The 16,230-nt window shown below is 50.9% G+C and overlaps 4 protein-coding genes and 1 non-coding gene across 5 annotated transcripts; 4 read left to right on the top strand and 1 right to left on the bottom strand.

Annotated features, from left to right (window-relative positions):
* The first annotated feature begins 235 nt into the window (after positions 1-235).
* Positions 236-308, top strand: TRNAA-AGC. Its single transcript has one exon. It is a non-coding gene; the product is annotated as a tRNA-Ala (tRNA).
* Positions 309-635: 327 nt separating this feature from the next.
* Positions 636-4,074, top strand: LOC119300838 (RING-H2 finger protein ATL67-like). The gene is made up of 2 exons (XM_037577723.1): positions 636-1,195; positions 3,303-4,074. Exons 1-2 carry the CDS (start codon positions 870-872, stop codon positions 3,718-3,720), a joined length of 744 nt encoding a protein of 247 aa, XP_037433620.1. The 5' UTR covers positions 636-869; the 3' UTR covers positions 3,721-4,074.
* Positions 4,075-4,711: 637 nt separating this feature from the next.
* Positions 4,712-5,672, top strand: LOC119300839 (stress-response A/B barrel domain-containing protein At5g22580-like). The gene is made up of 2 exons (XM_037577724.1): positions 4,712-4,918; positions 5,186-5,672. Exons 1-2 carry the CDS (start codon positions 4,803-4,805, stop codon positions 5,397-5,399), a joined length of 330 nt encoding a protein of 109 aa, XP_037433621.1. The 5' UTR covers positions 4,712-4,802; the 3' UTR covers positions 5,400-5,672.
* Positions 5,673-8,371: 2,699 nt separating this feature from the next.
* LOC119297175 (stress-response A/B barrel domain-containing protein At5g22580-like) lies at positions 8,372-9,283 on the top strand. The gene is made up of 2 exons (XM_037575061.1): positions 8,372-8,667; positions 8,878-9,283. Exons 1-2 carry the CDS (start codon positions 8,549-8,551, stop codon positions 9,083-9,085), a joined length of 327 nt encoding a protein of 108 aa, XP_037430958.1. The 5' UTR covers positions 8,372-8,548; the 3' UTR covers positions 9,086-9,283.
* A 2,597-nt stretch (positions 9,284-11,880) lies between these two features.
* Positions 11,881-13,566, bottom strand: LOC119300837. The gene has a single exon (XM_037577722.1). The coding sequence runs from the start codon at positions 13,223-13,225 to the stop codon at positions 12,278-12,280; it is 948 nt and encodes a 315-aa protein (XP_037433619.1). The 5' UTR covers positions 13,226-13,566; the 3' UTR covers positions 11,881-12,277.
* Positions 13,567-16,230: the final 2,664 nt, after the last annotated feature.

Below are 16,230 nucleotides of genomic sequence, written 5' to 3'. Positions count from 1 at the left end.
GTGATGGTCTGCACCTTGAGAATTTTGCTAGGGTCCGCCGACCAAGCCCACATATTGAGCGTGGCGGCATCTTCGCATTGCACGGAGGCGATGTCGAAGAAGTGCACAAAGGTGTTCGGCCCGAGCACCTGCGCCGCGACAGCATCATTCCAATCATTGAGCGGGGCGTTTTCGAGGCAAATGTCAACATAGAAAAAGAATATAATTAGGGTCAAAATGAAGAATGCCCTCAATCGGGGATGTAGCTCAGATGATAGAGCGCTCGCTTAGCATGCGAGAGGCACGGGGATCGATACCCCGCATCTCCAAAAAAAAAGGTTTTGCTTTTGTGTGAAAAATCCTTGTCAACTTTCGGCCGCTGACTCGCTGCTTGGCCAGGCTTTGGTTTCGTGGCTGACTGGCTGCGTGGCTTGAAACCTCACGCCTCATCACCTATCTCGCCTCGCGTGATCAAGTCGACACGGTATCTTTCCCTTTTGCGCCGCTCCGCCCATCCGTCCTATTCGTGTCTATCTATCTGCCGCTGGCGCCGTAGTGTCACGGCCCCGCCCGCTGCATCCACACACACAGCCTTTCTTCCCCCTCCTTGAAGGCCACCGATCGGGATCCGCCTCCGCCCCCACCACCGCATCGCATCCCCCTCCCATTCCCGTTCCCGGGTGAATGAATAAAAACCCACGCGACACGCAACGACTTCCTGAATGCCCAACCCAACGGCGTGAGTGCGCAGCATACGCAGATCCCATTTATTAACACAACTCACACCACCCAGACAGAGAGCGAGAGACAGGCAGACAGGGGAGAGCAGAGCAGCGGCAGCGCCCACACTCGCACCCGCACTCCACCCGCCGCCCGGCGCCGGCCGCGCCATGGCGTCGGGGGTGTCCACGAGCATGGTGCTCACGCTGCTCGGCTTCTGCGTCAGCGTCCTCTTCATAGTCTTCGTCTGCTCCAGGCTCGTCTGCGCGCTCGTGCGCCGCCGCCGCCGCCGCTCCCGCGCCTCGCCGCTCCCGCCGGGCTTCCCGCCCCTCGCCGCCAACTACTTCTTCGCCGTCCAGGTCGACCGCCTGGGAGCCCAGGCCGCGGCTGGGCCCGGCGCCGGGGGGCTCGACCTGGCCGCCGTCGCCTCCTTCCCCACCCGCGCCTTCGCAGCTGCCGCATCCTCCGACTCCGACTCCTCAGACGCGGCCCCGCAGTAAGTGCTCCTCCTCGATCTGCCTTTGCTCCAACCATCGCCGATTCCAATCCGTCCCCGTGCCGTGCCGTGCGCTTCCTTGCGTTGCCTGCCGCCTAAACTTGGAATCTACTCCACTGTGCAGCGCCATTTAGTCAGTACCTCCCTCGTATTCATCGGAATTGCAGTTCGGTCGCGCTGGTTTTAGTTGATCCTCTTAGTTAGGCCACTGATTTGGGGCAACCAACGCTGCAATTAGGAGCTTCTAGCTGTGAGTGCGCACTCAGTGAGTGGCAAAAGAGGGATCTCACTATCATTATTGTAAGGTGAAGATTAGTGATTCTTTTGGATACTAGTGCTGTGAGCACCGAATCCCCCACATACATGTGAAATGCTTTTTGGTTAGAGTTCTAATATTAGTACGGAGGTGGGACTGGGATATGCCATGGTTCAGTTCCAGCTTCCTGAATAATGTAAGCTGGTAACACATTATTAGCTAATATGAATTCTAGTTTTATTCATACGAAAATTCATGCTTTTGGTGTTTGTTAACGACTTTACCATAGACTATACTATATGGATAAAGAATTGTTGAGCTTTGCTCGGCGTTAGTTGGTACAAGCATACTGCCTAAAGGGGTAATTATCCTAGGTATAAACTACCCACCATTGTCCTCAGTAATCTTTGGCAAGTATTTGCATTCTTCTGACCACTTCTCAGCATGAGTATTTGATCATGCCAGTCTATAGCCATAGAGAAATACTTACTACTGAAAAATCTTCAAGCAGCAATGCCACATGGGGAGATGGATCCTCTCTTGTAGTAATGAAGCTGTCCTTGAGAGTGTTTTTAGATTCTTTTAGTACCATAGGTAATGTCCTTGAGCATGTTGGTGCCTAAGATAAATTATGTGACCTTTTTAGTACAAGAGTCCTGATTATGGTGTTTAACGGGGATTGACTATTGAACCATGAGGTCCCTGAGATTTCATTTTCATTGGACAGATAAGACCACTCGATTAATAACATATAATTGGAATACAAATATCTTTGAGCTGCCCCTGAATAAAATCTTACTGAGGAATAATGAGGCATCGCAATTAAGTATATTGAGTACTCACATGTGCTTAATTAGAGGGAGGCTAGGACTGGCTTGGTGGTCTGATGTCCGATCTAATCCTTCGCTGTTAGTTGAACAGGTCTTTCGCTGGATGCACATCATTTACTACTCCCTCCGTCCCACAATATAAGATGTTACTACAACCAGTATATGAGTACAATTGTTGTAATAGCATCTTATAGGGTGTGTCTAGGGCACATCTAGATGTGCTCTAGTTATTGCACATCTAAGTGAGTGAATCAAGCATAAAGAGAAAAGAAAAAAGAAAAAGGGAAATATCCACACGAATCTCGACGTAAGATCAATGACATAGGACTTACATGTGCAATACTTATGGCACATCTAGATGTGCTTTAGCAAAACTGCATCTTATATTATGGGATGAAGAAGTAATCTTTACTTGCACCAATTGTGTGATTCACTTTTGTGTTTAGTATCTAGTAACAAACACTACGTTCCATCCAGTTTGCCAGCTAGCCTTTGGCAGCACAGTTTAACCGTAGTAATCTAAGCTCAGTATTCCAATGCATGGGCAATGAACACTTCAGTTTCTAAAAACCGCAGTTTTTCTCGGTTTGGTTTAGAAAAAAAGAGGAAGAGACCCCTTTTTCTAGCCCTACCAAAAGAAAAACATGGTAGTGGAGATACCACGGTTTACAAATCTGTTGTATTTGTTGATACCAAACACATTGACGTATTTAGAACCAAGGTTTCTAAGAAAACACATTATTCCCCTAAAACTCCAAAAAATAAACATAGCAACCGAAATTGCTTGCCTATTTTTATATACGCATCACTAATTGACCATTTTCAGATTTGTCCTTCAAACTTCATTGCTTTGCTGGGCTAGTATCTTTTTATTTATATAAAGGCTCACTAATTGACAGTGTGTGCATCTGTTAGTCTGTTCTATTCTGTATTTCCATTCTCTTGTGCTAGGTTTTTTTTAGCAATTCTTCCTGATTACACCAAAATCTAGACTCTGAACTGTTTGTGTCTTTGCTCGCAGGTGTGTTGTCTGTCTTGCAGAATACGAGGACAAAGATGTGCTCCGCACTCTTCCTTACTGTGGCCACAATTTCCATATGGTGTGCATAGATGCTTGGCTAAAGCAGCATTCAACGTGCCCAGTCTGTAGAATTTCACTGTCTGACTATCCCGATAGCAAGCAAATCCCGCCTCCCTTACCAAGTGCAGTGGTGATACCTATACCTATACCTATACCTCCTTATTCCCCTGAAGCATCAATATCGGATCCGTGCCATTACCTGTTTGTCGGCACGGGGCATTCGCCAAGGGCATCAGAGGTTCTTCAAAACGAACGCGACCAGGCGAATCGGACAGTACTCGGCCCATCCTTGGATGGGCCAGACAACTTGACGCTGTCTGAGGTTACCTCTCCCGGCGAAATAACAACCAAACAGTAAAACAGCACATGGAGAGTCCTCGTGTACTCAGCAGGTCGTGATCTCCCCAGCTAAGCTCCGGCAAGTAGCTGCTTGGAGTTTCTTTTGTGAACAACCTGTAAACTTGGAAACATCTGCCCATGTGGACGGACGGATGTCTGTTATAGGTTAGATTCTCGCGGGTCCGATGTAAATATGAGAAATCTTTTGGGTTTCTTGTCGAAAAGCCACATTTGCTCGATAATTTGACTGAAAACAGTCCATTGTATCCATCTATGGTAGGCCACGGAGAATTGTTGTTGTAGGAGCATCATCATCAGTGCATGTACCAATTCAAAACAGCTACAAACATATTGATTGAGATGACTGTTTTAATGCAGATGAGCTGAACAAACAGGATGGGTAGGGCATCTTGATTTGTTGGTTGAGACGACTGTTTTAATGCAGATCATGAACTGATGAGCTAACAAACATTTTGAAGATGTCGCGCTCATGCATCCATAAGAGAATTCTTCATGAACAGCATCATTATTAGCTGGTGTCCTGTTTGCATCCGCTTGGAAGTAGCAGCGTGCTGCTGCTTCAGTGTATGGTTTCTCCAACTCACCATGGTTAAGTGACTTAACCCAATTGCCATTGGCTGGTTTGAGGTTAACTGACCTACACTGCAGGGAACTGGAACCAGTACAGTGCTGCATAATTCTGATCCAGAATTCGGGATCACAACATCTAACACCACAATGATGATGATGATGATGCTTGTTCTGAAAGCAGACCCCTGTGGGCCCCACACACCGGTGTTGGTCCGGTGGGGGCCACTCATGGCTCGTGGTAGATCTAACAGTGTGCTCCAGACCAACAGCATAGCAGGGACATGACATTGTCTACAACTACAAGTGTACTGCCAAGAAGAAGAAAAAATAAATAAGCCTATTTACAGAGGGTGATTCCTGTCGGTGGTGGTGGCCCTCACCGGAGTAGAGCTCCCATCCCGTCCATAAAACGGCCAGCGCCGTGGCGTGATGATACGCATCCGCTGCAAAGTGCAAAGCCGCCAGAGGAGAAAGCTTTAGCTTAGCTTTGCACCTGTGACTTGTTGAGCCATGGAGTTCAAGCACCTGTGCCTGGTAAGGTTCAAGGAGGGCGTGGTGGTGGAGGACATCATTGAGGAGCTCACCAAGCTCGCCGCGGAGCTCGACACCGTCAAATTCTTCGGGTGGTATGCATTTGCATCTCATTTGTTCCGAAAAGGGATTCCAACCTCACTGCACATTGCACTTCAACCTGTCCGCTACATCTTTTCTTTTTTTCAAGAACCCTAAAATCTTGCACCGATGACCAAAACCATCTCTAAGTCTAATTCGGCGACACCAGATCAAGATTAGGCATCGCCACTCATAAGTGCTTCTATCCATCTAGAGTTTATCTGACAAGACAAGAGATAGGAGTATATCATTGATTGAGTGTTGCTTGCGTTGGGTTGCAGGGGAAAGGACGTGCTGAACCAGGAGGCGCTGACGCAGGGCTTCACCCACGTCTTCTCCATGAGCTTCGCCAGCGCCGAGGACCTGGCGGCGTACATGGGCCACGAGAAGCACTCTGCATTCGCCGCCACCTTCATGGCCGTGCTCGACAAGGTGGTTGTCCTGGACTTCCCCTTCGTCGTCGCCAAGCCGGCGCCATCGCCTGAGGCCGCCTGAATGATACACCCCCACCACCCCCTGTAGCAGTATCTGTCTGTTACTACTGAGCAAGTATAAGCATCTACCATCGCCAGCCACTGTAAGGTGCCTACCATTTCAGCTGTGATGTACCTAAAGCCTCCTATTTTTGCTTGCTTGTCCTGCTGCTACGGCGTTCACCGGCCTTCTGGCCTGTAAAGGCACTGTAAGGTGTAACTCTATTCCGTGCATTCCGTCGCTCAAAAGTTGCTTGGTTATCACCCTTGAATAAACATCGCTGGTTTTGCTTTACTTTTCGGTCTTCATGATGAATTGATGGATATCTGATCTGTAATGGCTCACTCGTGCTGGCCACTATTGCGTAAACACTTAAAACTCTGGCAATGTCTTTTCGCGAATGCGCAAAGCTTCGGTATCATTCATTGATAGGTAGAAAGAAATACAAGATCGGGTATTGCACTTAGGGACGGACACGACAACACTGCGTTAAGTGCAACACCTGAGCGGCGAGAAAAATGGGGCACTGTTGTGTAGCCTGTTGGCTCCGGCACGAGCCCAGAGTTGCGCCTCATGCCGGATGGTCTCGGTGAGGTAGCCTGTCGTAAGATGTGACTATGTAAGTTTCATTAATGAAACACAAGGCATTGATAAACAGTAAGATGTCAGAATTTTCATGTGAAGGCATTTACATTGGGCGTTCAATTGATGCCCCTGGGGTGGTTGAGCTGTGCTATCTTTCTTGCCTTCTCCTTCATTATTTACCAGGAATGAGGGTCGGCCCGATGCACACAACCATCTCATCTTGTATTCTTGTTAATAGTCAAAAACGTCAGGAGTTACTGCAGACTTTGTCAAATGGTAATACCGTCGAATCGAAAGAAGGCTGAAAGTGATCAAGGGTCGATGAAATGCTAGTTTTCCCTTGGGGAAAAGATTGACGATGAAACGGGGTTTACTTTCAAAAAATGAAAACATGTGTAGCAGATAAGGACTTGACTCTAATAGCCCGCCCCCGCCCCCGCCCCCGCGCCGCCCCTAGCGGGCGCCACGGGGGGTGATTCCCCTCCTGCCGGCGTAACCTCCCTCTCTCCATCTTCTCCTCGCCGCCGCACGAGGCTGGCGCCGGGCCATGCCTGGGGCGCGGTCTGGGACTGCGGCGGCGGGGCCGGCTCCGCTCCGATCTGCACCGGAGGGTCTTGGATCCGGGCGGCGGCCCCTGGCGATGCTCCCTGTCTCCTGCGGCGGGCAGTGGGGTGGGCATGGTGCCGGCGATCTGGTCGGGTGGCCGACGGATCTCCGGTGGCCTGGGGCCTCGCGTGGCTGCCTTGGCGGCTGGCGGCGCCAGATCTGGCTGCTGGCCTTCTTCCCTGCTCGGTGCACTTCTCCTGCGAAGGTCCCTGGGTGTGCTGGATGGCCTGCCTATGGGATGCGGGCGATTTTGGTGGTCGGGATCCAGATTGGGGGAAACCCGGGTCGGCTCCGGCTGGCCGCGACGACGCCACGCCCGCGGGCGCCGATTTCTTCATGGAGACGTCTGTCAAGATCTGCCCTTCCACTCCCCACCACCTAGCTTCTCGGGTGAAAACCTAACTCCGGTGGGCGGCGGCGGCGTCTTTGGCGCCGCGACCTTCTTGAAGGCGCCGCCTTGAGGGCTGGGTGGTGGCGGGCGCTGTTTGGGGTCGGTGACAGCTGCCGACGGCGTGCCCTTCTTCGCCCAAGCCTCCGCTTTTCCTCCGACGCGTTCCGGTTCTCCTGGGGGCGTCGTTTGGAGTAAGTGTTGGCTGGGGCGATGGTGGAGCGGTGCTCCATCTCACACATTGATGGCGGCGGATGTCGGCAGCATGGCGCTGTGGAGGCTCGACGTCCGATGCACGGAGATGGACTCGCGTAGGAGGAGGTTGCTGTTTGGCGTCATGGTGGCGTCAATGGCGGAGTGGCCAGACATGGTAGAAGCCTCAATTTGATCTGAAGACGGACCTGTGGAAGATGGCGGCGACGACACACGAGTGCGTCTGACCGGATTATGCCCCAGACCCGGTATGTGGCTCGGCTGGGGCTTCCGAATGTGTTTCGGCTTCCGGCTTTTAATGTTAGGTTTACGTAAGTGGTCTGGGTAGTGGCGCGGCTAGCACCCCTTTATCATATTGGATAGGAGTAGTGGCATATGTTGCCAAGATGGTGGATTCAGGCACATTGGTGTAATACTTTGTATGGTCCTCGAGAATAATCAATAAAGTGGTCGTATGCATCTTCCAGATGCAGAGGCCGGAGGTCATCCTCCTTTTCTAAAAAAAAAAATGTGTAGCAGATAACTGAAACGATGAAAACTGCACCCCACAGTCCACAGGTTTGTATGTGCTTAGGCCAACTCTAGTAAAATTGGTGACCTGTAGAGACTAGAAGAGAGATGTTGCTCGGACTGAAAGATTGAAGGTGTCTCACTGATGCATCAGCACGACGAGAATTGATTAGCATCAACATCACCGCATGGCACACGTGGTGCAATCTCCATCAACATTAGGTGCCATCTTGTTTCCATGTACCTGGATTCAGTGTCTATTCTTCGTCAAGTTACCTTGGTCTTGGTGAGTGAGCGACCTAACTGGTCTGATGAGATGAACTGGTCAAGCATCATCTAGATTGGTGGGAAACACGCATAACGCTAAGCAGCTCTGATCCAAGATTCAAGATCACAAAGATCAAACTCCGGAATGTTGACATCTCATTCTCCTCTCCTCTGCTCTGCTATGAAAGCAGGCATGCAGATCCCGGTGGGGCCTGCGCGCGGATGCCGATGTCGCTCGGATCGGGTGCAATCATGGTTCAGGCTTGAGAGGCTCATGCAGCCATGCTAGCTAGATCTAACAGTGTGCTGTGCTGTGCTCAATGCAGCAGTAGCATGGTCGGCCTTCACCTCCTGTGCCGAAATGATTAAGTCGAGTCTGGTGGCAAGAGAAAGGAAGAAAAATGCCTCACAAGCTTTAGACTGAGTGAGTGATTCCTGTGGGCGGTGGTGGCCCTCACCGTCACCGTGAGCAAATCTGGGCAGAGCTCCCGGCTTTAAAACGGCGTGATCGTAGCAGCCTCTGCCACTGCAAGCAAAGCCACCGCCCACCGGCCGGAGGGAAGGGAGAAAAGAGAAAGCTAGCTGCCTTTGTCTTTGGGCCATGGCGGAGTTCAAGCACCTTTGCATGGCCAAGTTCAAGGAAGGCGTCGTGGTGGAGGACATCATCCAGGAGCTCACCAAGCTCGCCGCGGAGCTCGACACCGTCAAATACTTTGGGTGGTACGCGTAAATACTTTAATGTAGTATGTATCTAGAATCTAATGCTACATTTCTTCTGAAGAACTTTGTGCTATAAACCAGTGAGCAAAAGTTCTTTCTGGAGGCCAGCATACAGTAAAAGATCAAGATTGCGTGCATCATACTTCATTCATCGATATAGTGATTTCTTCAACTTGGTTTTAGTAGCACTTGACACCATGCATATTGCAGGGGCAAGGACGTGCTGAACCAGGAGGCGCTCACGCAGGGCTTCACCCACGTCTTCGTCATGACCTTCGCCAGCGCCGAGGACCTGGCGGCGTGCATGGGCCACGAGAAGCACACTGCCTTCGCAGCCACCTTCATGGCGGCGCTCGACAAGGTCGTCGTCATGGACTTCCCCTTAGTCTTCGTTAAGCCGGCGCCGCCGCTTGCCTGACCCGCCTCCACTATCTCTACCAACAACTATCACCAAGCATGGGAGTACCTGAGCCTCCTTTCTCTGCTTGTCCTGCTGCTTCAGTGTTTAGCTTGTGCAGCTGCCTGTAAGACTGTAACGCCGCGTGTTCCCCTGAAAAGTTGTTTGGTGATCCACCCTTGAATAAACTTGTGCGATTTTCGTTTGTTTTTCTTGGCATTTCGGTTTTCATGACGATTGATGGATCTCTACTATACTGGTAGCACAGTGGTGAACACTGGGCAGTGGGATGCGCGTGAGTACATTCATGTGAAGCCATTTACATTGGCAGTTAACTTGCTGTCCTTGAGAAGCGGTGCTATCTTTCTCGGTTTTCCTTTTGGGGGATGCTGGGGAGCTATCTTTCTACTTAGCCTCCAGAGGAGGCAACTGCAGAGCTTATCAAGGGCGCACTGAAACTTCCTGACGGTGTTAATAATGCCTAAAAAGTCGCACCAGCAACAGCATTTAGAAACGTAAGGAGTGCTGAATTCTGACGGTCAGTGTATCCGTCTGTGTTAGATATGGATGCCGGCCACGAGTAAACGGGTGATATGTCATACAAGGAGGAACCCTTGGAAATATACGCAACCGGTGGTAAGATAGAGATAATGATCCTCCAACAAATTGAGACTCAAGACTTAGAGGTGACGAGGAGAAACCCGGGCAAACGAGGTCGTTACTTTCAGCTTCCCGCAAGTCACCCGTCAGCATCATATCATACCTGCAGATATCATCCACGTAGAGGCAGAGCGGAGGCTTGACAAGACTTGCAAGCGTAAACCTTGCGGTGGCTCTCCCCATCTATCTACTTTGTTAGACGTACAGCAATGGAGAAATGGAGCGATAGCCCCGCCACTTTAACGCATACGTCCAGGTCACAAATGGTTGAGAAGAGCATACTACTATCACGCAGCTATACAAGGTGTCCAATGTTACCCAAAAGCAAAGCAACGAAATCTACTCCGCAGCAACAACGAAAGGAAAATCTCTTGAGGGACTCGTGCAACATGGCAACAGAATGCTGCAGTTGTGGCAAGCGTACGAGGACGGCACGTAAGGCGTGGCAGCGTATGCGTGTCAGCGTGATTGCTTGGCGAGCAGAGTGAAGTGTGGTGTAGAGCCGATGATGGCGACGAGCACCTCACACGCGGGGTGCTGTGTGCCTTGTGCTCGCAACTTCGCACCGAATGGGAAAAGGGGCAACAAACATTCAAGACACAACAAACATCAGCAACCAAAGAATGCATGACACAGATAATTCTCTCGTGAGAAGAAGAAAGAAAAGCAAGCGAGGATCTCACGAGTGTGTGTGTGAGTGAGGGGAGGGAAACAGTCACTACTACCTCCTATCCTGGGGCAGCAGCTGGGACCAATGTGAAATCAACACACTCCACTCTAGATTATACTACTACTGTACTATGTCCAAGACCATGTGCAATTGTCCAGCACCAGCTATACAGTAGAGTCACAGACCAAAAGGAAATTCCCATGACAAATTACTAATGTGGACAACTATATATGGGTCCAATGTGCCGTACAAATTACTCTACATGACAAGAGAGTGAGAACACCATCACGCAAGACATGTTGATAGACCCTGTGAGAGCACCAAATAAGAAAAAGGGACTAATTATTTCTGAATAAAATCTACAATCGAACCCCTCATTTTTCCACCAAAGTTCATGCGGACAACCCGACAGGCTAGGACTAAAAAACGTCACCCAATTGGAACCCCAAGCTCAGCCCAAACGCTAGGCCGACACCCCTCATATTCAGCTTATATGTGAGGCGAATACGGGACACCTGGACACAACATCTGCTAACCATCAGTCCAACAGGTTCCTCCATCGATGGTCACTCCGGCTTGTCGTCTCAAGAACCAAATCCGGCTATTTAAGACGAACGACAAGGGTAAACCTATCCGCCCCTCTCCCGTCCGCGCCACCGCTTCCCTCGTCCGCTTCCACTGTAGCTCCACCCTCGCAGTAGTTGGAGGCGAAGCAAGCTACCGCATTCAGGCGCTCATCGCCAATCCCATCCTCGTGGCTGAAAACCAAGCCATGTTGGAGTCGCTCCTGTCCGAGCGGGTGTTGGTGGCGAACCGCCGCCGTATCCACCTCGCCGACGTGAGGCATGAGCGGCTATTCATGAACGAGGACGATGAGGAGGCCCCAGAGCTTCGCCCTGCAGCCAATGATCACGAGGCCAGCGGCTTCGGCAAGGGTGTCATCTACAACTCCGACGACGACAAAGTAGAAATAGGGAACTTTTCTTTCAAATGTAGCTCGTTTTATCTATGCATGATGAATTCAACGTTGCATTGCATGGATGAGTATGGAAATAGGGGTTTGCAAACGAGGGGTGTGGTTGTAGTGGCGGACAAATGAGAATAGGGGTTTGCAAACGAGGGGTGTGGTTGTAGTGGCGGACAAATGAGAGGCCATCAGACACGTCCGCGGACATACAGTGCAGTGCGGGTAGTCAAATTTGTTGTAGATGCTCTGATGGATCTCAGATTGTGGGAACACGCCCCCCGGAAAAAAAAAGATTGTGGGAACCCCAGAGCTGAATTGCAGAATTTATGCAGACAGACACAAATCACCCGTATAAAACAGCGCCAGAATCACGACTGCTGTTGCTGCTGGTACTTTCGTTCGTATCTAGACAAATGTAAGACCAGAATTGTAGGACGGAGGGAACATATTGCAAGGCAACCAATGATGAGTATTGAGCTACGAGCACCCACCTTGATCACACAGAAGAGAAGAGCAGAATCAAGATTCTGAAATGTTGTATAATTATTGTCAACTGTACGAGCACACACCACTAAAAGTGGTTGGGATAAAAAGAGGGAAAACAAACAAAGGGGATGAATCCTGCACTGCACACTCGCAGTAAATCTCTCTCTCTCTCTCTCTCTCTCTCTCTCTCTCTGAGTATACCACCTAAAATGATCCATGAATTATGTTTCACTTTCATCCCAAGCTTGCTTATTGTCCCTCTAAAAACATGCTATATATGTCTAGAGCTGTAAATTAACACCAACCAAACACAGCATTCGTCTTGGTTTTGCTAAATTCGATCAACTACCTTTTCCCAAATGGGCAGGTAGAGGTAGCGCAGCCATAGCCAGAGTGAGGAGCAAGCGGAAGCGGAACCTCGTCATGGAGATCATGGCGGGGCCTTGAAGGCCTGCACGACGAGCGAGAACCCCGGCGCCGCCCCCTCCTCCTCCAGCCACAGCCGGCTCTCCAGCGCGCTCCTCGCCCGGAGCATCACCACCGCGCAGCCCGGCGGGTCCCGGAACCACCACCCGTGGAGGTCCCACATGACGTCCACCGGCGCGCCGTCCACGAACACCGTCTGGTTGCCCCTGAAGTTCCACCGCAGCCGCTGCGCCTGCACCGCCCGCTTCCCGTCGACGCTGACCCACAGCTCCTCCCCTCCCCCGGAGCTGGTGGCGCACCCGACGCTCACCTCGTGCTCCGGCCCGCCCTCCGCGAACCGCACCCTCGCGGTGTGCATTGCCGCCGGGTCGGCGACCACGACGCGCTCCCTGCGCGACACCGGCAGGCACCGCGCCTTGGAGATCTGGCCCTCGAACTTGGTCTTGACGAACTCCGCGGCCAGGTCGCCCACCGCGAGCACGACCTCTGCGCCGGCCACGGCGACGACGAAGTAGCCGTAGAGCGGCTCCGGCGACGCCCCGGGGTCGTACCGCGCCGCCGTGAGGTCCCAGAAGAGGGCGAGCATGGGGGCCTCCGCATCATCCGCATCGCCGCCGCCGCCGTCCGCCAGAGTGAAGGAGCGGGTGCCCCTGCGCCTGCGAAGGAGAACGGAAGGCGCAGCGGCGGATGGAGCAAACGACAGTGTGGGGCCCACCGGGGAGTGGGCCCAGGTGAGGCGAAACAGCAGCGGCGCAGAGGAGGCGCCAGAGTTGAGGGGCGTGGCGCGGTAGGACGCCGTGACGGCGAGGGTGGAGGCGGCGCCGGAGCCGGAGCCGCCGGAGGTGAGGGTGGAGGAGGGGCTGGCGCAGGCGACGCGGACGGCGCCGTCGCCGATGCAGGAGGCGAAGTCGCGCATGGAGGACGGCAGCAGCAGGCTGGACGCGCTCACCATCTCCTCCTCCTCCTCCTCCTCGGGGAAGGAGATCTGCGCTGCGGCGTGCGGGTGCCGCGCCAGGAAGCGAGGGAGGAGTAGGAGGAGGCGGGGAGGGGGAGGGGGAGGGAGTTATGAGTGAGAAGGTGGTGGGGGTGGGGCTAACACAACGGGGACGGGGAGATCGGGCTCCAACTCAACTCATAATGGCAACCCGGCGGCGAGGGTGGCACGCGCAGCAGCGAACCGGTAACTGCCGGAGCGGAGGTGGCGACGAGCCGGAGGAGGAGGAACCTTCCGCTTTAAGTCTGCCCGCCTGCCGTCCGATCGGGAACGGGAGGACACGAGCCGTCCGATCCTACCAGTATTTGTCTGGGCCTGTATGTATATTTATTAGAGGTTTATTATTATTATTATTATTATTATTATTATTATGCCAAGATTTGTAGAAAATGTGTGAAAGTTCATTCCACTTAAACAAAAACGTATGCCGTTTGAACGACAAGTAATATGAATAAGGGGGAGTAACATTCATGTGTTTCAAAACACAATTGATGGTTGTAATTTCTTTAGATAAAAAATAGACATATGCATTTGTTCCGTCTCTTGGAACAAAAATCTTTATTATTATTATTTTTAGAAAAGGAGGATGTACCTTCGGCCTCTGCATTTGGACGATGCATGTAGCCATCTTTATTATCTATATTATACTACTTAAAAAATATAAGGGTATCTTCAACACGGACCCATAAAATTGCTCCGGCATCTGTCCGCGGACAGGGGGTGGGGGAGTCTGCGCACACTGATGCTGAAGGCCGCCATCTAACGCTGTCCGCATACATTTCAACAACTATTGGGACTAACCAGACGAAATTTGTGCAAACACGACAGATTTCATATAAACCAAACGAAATTCGTGCAAACACGGCGAATTTCATATAAACCGGACGACATTCATGCAAACACGGTGGATTTTCATTACATTTCGAACATATAGAACAAAAAACCCTATCCTACCAAAGACCTATCCTACATCGGCGGCCGAACCCTTGTCGTTTCCTTCCTACGACCGCGTCCCCAATCCGCTATCTCCATGAGCACTGGTGATAAGACCGATGAAGTGAAGGGGCGGTCTCCGACAAAGAACAGTAGAACATGGCAGACGGACCAGCCCACATGGGACACAAGGCTCGATCGCCTCCCAATCCCCTATGCCTCAGCCATAGGCTCTATTATGTATGCCATGCTGTGTACCAGACCTGATGTGAACCTTGCCATAAGTTTGATACGGAGGTACCAAACTGATCCCGTATGAAACACTGGACAACGGTCAAGAATATCCTGAAGTACCTGAAAAGGACTAAGGATATGTCTCCCGTTTATGGAGGTGACGAAGAGCTCGTCGTAAAGGGTTACGTCGATGCTAGTTTCAACACAGATCTAGATGACTCCAAGTCACAAACCAGATATGTGTACATTTTGAATGGTGGGGCAGTCAGCTGGTGCAGTTGCAAGCAAAGCGTCGTGGCAGGATCTACATGTGAAGCGGAGTACATAGCTGCCTCGAAGGTAGCACAGGAAGCAGTCTGGATGAAGGAGTTCATCACCGACCTAGGAGTCATTCCCAATGCGTCGGGCCCGATAACTCTCTTCTGTGACAACACTGGAGCTATTGCCCTTACCAAGGAGCCCGGGTTTAACAAGAAGACCAGGCATATCAAGCGTCCCTTCAACTCCATTCGTGAATATATTCAAGATGGAGACATGGATATTTGTAAAGTGCATATGGATCGGAATGCCGCAGATCCATTGACTAAACCTCTTCCACGAGCAAAACATGATCAACACCAGAACTCCATGGGTGTTTGATTCATCACAATGTAACTAGATTATTGACTCTAGTGCAAGTGGGAGACTATTGGAAATATGCCCTAGAGGCAATAATAAAATGGTCATTATTATATTTCCTTGTTCATGATAATTGTCTATTGTTCATGCTATAATTGTATTAACCGGAAACTATAATACATATGTGAATACATAGATCACAACATGTCCCTAGTGAGCCTCTAGTTGGCTAGCTCATTGATCAATAGATGGTTGTGGTTTCCTAACCATGGACATTGGATGTCGTTGATAACGGGATCACGTCATTAGGAGAATGATGTGATGGACAAGACCCAATCCTAAGCATAGCACAAGATCGTGCAGTTCGTTTGCTAGAGTTTTTCTAATGTCAAGTATCGTTTCCTTAGACCGTGAGATTGTGCAACTCCCCGATACCGTAGGAGTGCTTTGGGTGTATCAAACGTCACAACATAACTGGGTGACTATAAAGGTGCACTACATACTCCGAAAGTGTCTGTTGGGTTGGCACGAATCGAGACTGGGATTTCTCACTTCGTATGACGGAGAGGTGTCTCTGGTCCCACTCGGTAATGGATCATCATAACGAGCTCAATGTGACTAAGGAGTTGGTCACGGGATCATGCGTTATGGAATGAGTAAAGAGACTTGCTGGTAACGAGATTGAACGAGGTATGGGGATACCGACGATCGAATCTCGGGCAAGTAACATACCGATGGACGAAGGGAATTGTATACGGGATTGATTGAATCCCTGACATCGTGGTTCATCCGATGAGATCATCATGGAACATGTGGGAACCAACATGGGTATCCAGATCTCGCTGTTGGTTATTGGTCGGAGAGATGTCTCGGTCATGTCTACATGGTTCCCGAACCCGTAGGGTCTACACACTTAAGGTTCGGTGATGCTAGAGTTGTTATGGGAAATTGTATAGGGTTACCAAAGGTTGTTCGGAGTCCCGGATGAGATCCCGGACATCACGAGGAGTTCTGGAATGGTCCGGAGGTGAAGATTTATATATGGGAAGTCCAGTTTCAGTCACCGGAATAGTTTCGGGGGTTGTCGGTATTGTACCGGGACCACCGAAAGGTGTTCGAGGGTCCACCAGGTGGGGCCACCTGCCCCGGGGGACTTAATGGGCTAAATATGAGAGGGA

Source organism: Triticum dicoccoides, chromosome 5A, assembly GCF_002162155.2.
Source record: "Triticum dicoccoides isolate Atlit2015 ecotype Zavitan chromosome 5A, WEW_v2.0, whole genome shotgun sequence".
Classification (NCBI taxonomy): Eukaryota; Viridiplantae; Streptophyta; class Magnoliopsida; order Poales; family Poaceae; genus Triticum; species Triticum dicoccoides.
The sequence above is the reverse complement of the archived record's forward strand: the minus strand, read 5'-3'. Positions and strand labels throughout refer to the sequence as shown.